Source organism: Aulonocara sp. 'chitande type north' Nkhata Bay, linkage group LG9, assembly GCF_057382095.1.
Source record: "Aulonocara sp. 'chitande type north' Nkhata Bay isolate Kocher_YH1m ecotype deep benthic linkage group LG9, A_spYH_male_GT1.1, whole genome shotgun sequence".
Lineage (NCBI taxonomy): Eukaryota > Metazoa > Chordata > Actinopteri > Cichliformes > Cichlidae > Aulonocara > Aulonocara sp. 'chitande type north' Nkhata Bay.
The window spans coordinates 12,811,814-12,814,772 of record NC_141352.1 but is presented as its reverse complement, the minus strand read 5'-3'; the positions used below and the strand labels follow the sequence as shown (position 1 = coordinate 12,814,772).

The 2,959-nt window shown below is 39.6% G+C and overlaps 1 protein-coding gene across 1 annotated transcript; it reads right to left on the bottom strand.

The window, feature by feature from the left end:
- Positions 1–488: 488 nt before the first annotated feature.
- Positions 489–2,192, bottom strand: LOC147321793 (homeobox protein NANOG-like). The gene is made up of 4 exons (XM_086305908.1): positions 2,162–2,192; positions 1,313–1,671; positions 1,139–1,222; positions 489–743 (listed from the first exon to the last, which is right to left on the bottom strand). The coding sequence occupies exons 1-4, from the start codon at positions 2,190–2,192 to the stop codon at positions 489–491; spliced, it is 729 nt and encodes a 242-aa protein (XP_086162034.1).
- Positions 2,193–2,959: the final 767 nt, after the last annotated feature.

Here is a 2,959-nt window from a genome sequence, read left to right as displayed (position 1 = left end):
CTTCCAGCCCGAGCACGTTGGCTGGAAGATGTTATGTTCTTTTTAAAAATGGAGAAAATAAAATTCAGTGTCAGAGGAAATGTTAATAAGTTCTCACAGATGTGGCAGCCTTTTATTATTTACTTCAGTTCATTGAAAACACTTCCAACAGACTAAACTTTAGTACCACGGGGTTTTCTTTTGTTCTGGTTCTGGGGGGAGTGTTTGTTTGTTTGTTTGTTTTTGTTTGTTCTTTTTTTCCTTTGCTTTTTCTTTTGTTTTGTTCTCTCTGTGTGTTTTTCCCACTTTTTCCTTTATTTTTATTTTATTTATTTAACTTTAATGGCCTAATCTGTATTGAGATATATCTTTGTGTCTGTGGTACCCTCTTTATTGGGCCTGATATGTCAACTTACATGTAAAAACTCTATAAATAAAGAGGGGGAGGGGGGGGGGGGGGCTGAGAAAGTTCAGTTTTGAATGGGTGTAAATATTTTATTTACAGTTTCTCATACAAAAGGCATATAGTATTCTTCATGTACATTCATACCAGCAGCAGGGTTAAATTCATGCTGGCCGTTGTCTGGTGGCATCGACCAGCCAAATGTCTGGGGCGAGTTGGGGAAGGTCCACTGAGGTCCAGGAGCAAAACTGTCCACAGCATGATGATAGGGGCCCTGATGGTTTCCACCATTTGGGATTGGGTTTACCTCCTGGTGCTCGGTGTACTGCTGCCTGAATGGGGGCTGTCCCTCTCCCTGAAACTGAAACACAGACAGGTGGACTGTCAGTAAAATAAGAATACTTCAAGAATACTTCAATCAATTCCCCGGATAATGACAGAATCAGAAACAGTGCTTTTTAATAATAGGAGATACTCTAATAGGAGATGTCTCTCTCCCTGAAACTGAAGGGGACAAGGGGACTGTCAGTAAAACGAGAATAGTTGTTTTAAATTATTGGCATTACACTTTTTTAAATACAGTCAATTCCCCAGATAATGACAGAATCATCATCATCATCGTTTATTTGTATAGCACTTTAAGAACACACCAGGCAGACCAAAGTGCTGAACAACACAGATCAAAACAACAACCAAATTAAAAATACCATAAAATCAAATCATAAACAATTCAGTTTAATAATAGGAGATACTTACATGAAGTGGGACGCCCTGATTCACATGCTGAGGATGTGACCTCCTCCTAAACTTACTCCGTCTGTTTTGAAACCAATTTTTTACCTAAAGACGGAAGAAAACAGAAAACATTTAATCAGTACAATGGACCCAAAAGTCAATTTCTTAGATTCTAACAAGTTGAAAAACACTCACCTGTCTGTAGGTCAGACCTGTCATCTCTGCCAACTGTTTCATCTCCCTTGGCTCATAGTAACGTTTCAAATTAAAGTGATGGACAAGAATATTCAACTGCCTCTCCGTGAACACCACCCGGGCCTTTCCTTTAGGTTTCTCTGGAGCAGTGCTGGGAGGGTGCAGAGTGGCAGTGATGTTGCCATCCTGGCTTCTTGGGAGAGCAAAATCTTGTTTCTGCTCTGAGACTGAACTGGAAACAGCCTCAGAGGTATCAGCGGTTTTTTTGCTCATCTCCATTTTTAGAGCAGTCTCTGCCCATGTAGAGAGTTCTTCCAAGGATAGACTCCCTTCAGGGCCGCTGCCTGAACTCCACGAGTCTGTGAGGGTAAAGAGACAAGAGGACAACTAAGCACAAGTCTATATGGTCCACATGGGTCAGTTGCTGATATGTTTTGGCACGACTGACTTTCTAACAGAAAAAATTAACAAAGGTTAAATTGATGAGTCTTAAATCCCAAAAGGTCTCAGACTGAAGAAGTCACAAAACATTTCTTCCATTGAAAACATTACATCCAGGTGAACTGAATCAACCTTCAGGGATTTACTTACCTGATGACTGAGCATCAACACAATGAATCTTAAACACAAAAGTTTCCCACAAAGTAGAAAAAAATAAGTCGGATATTTGTAGATTCTTTAAAACCAAAAAGAATTTAAAGTGGACTCTGTTCAACTGTGGAGGGAGAAATGGTGACTTCTGCCATCAGGACTTACAACACAGAGTAAAAGAGTATTTTTACAAGTTTTCTTAGAGGTTTGCCAACTCTGTTCATATTAGCTCACCAGTCAACAATGCTGAGTACATACCTGGAGAAAAGTGCATCCCATAATCTTCCATGAAATCCCAGTGATTAAAAGAGGAAAACTGGAGAAAGTATCTCTGATGAAAGAGCTCCAAACCAAGCAGGAAGGTGACTTAAGAGCAATTCTCCTGGGCTTTTAAAGAGGTTTGTGGGTGTGGGCAGGAATGGGGGGGGGGGGGGGGGGGGGGGGGGGGGTTGAGCTTCTTCTTCGCTTTACAACCAGTCAGGTTGTTTCTACCAACTGGCATCATTTACATTTCTTTAAAATGCTGATTCTCAGGTCTGAAAAAAAAAGTACAGTTAGAAAGCTGCCGTGCAAAATGAGCTTTACCAAATCTTTCCACCTCACACTTTATAAAATATGAAACACTTAATGCCTAAAATTAGCAGCTAAAATTAGCAGCTAATTACTGAAATGAACTCACTGCATGTTTGCATCAATTAACGCAGTATTAGATCACCCAAAGAACTTTCCACTCACATAGAACATTTTTGCAAAAACATCTTCACGTTATTTGACCTGCAGCCGTTCAGTTACACCTCTGTGTAAACCCCCACAGCAGCTTTTTGAGGCAAAAATGGTTTTTGTACTCATGCAAACCATTCACAAATGTGGCACAGAATATCACAATGACCGCTGACCACTCATTTTGTCTTTATTAACTTTAATAAATGAGTCTGAAAGTGGCAAGTGAAATTAAGTCAATTTATCAAGGTCTGCATAGTTAATCATGTGTTTAAAACGAAACAAGGTGGTCTATATAATGTGAAGAATTTATTTAATAAAACAAACAAACAAATC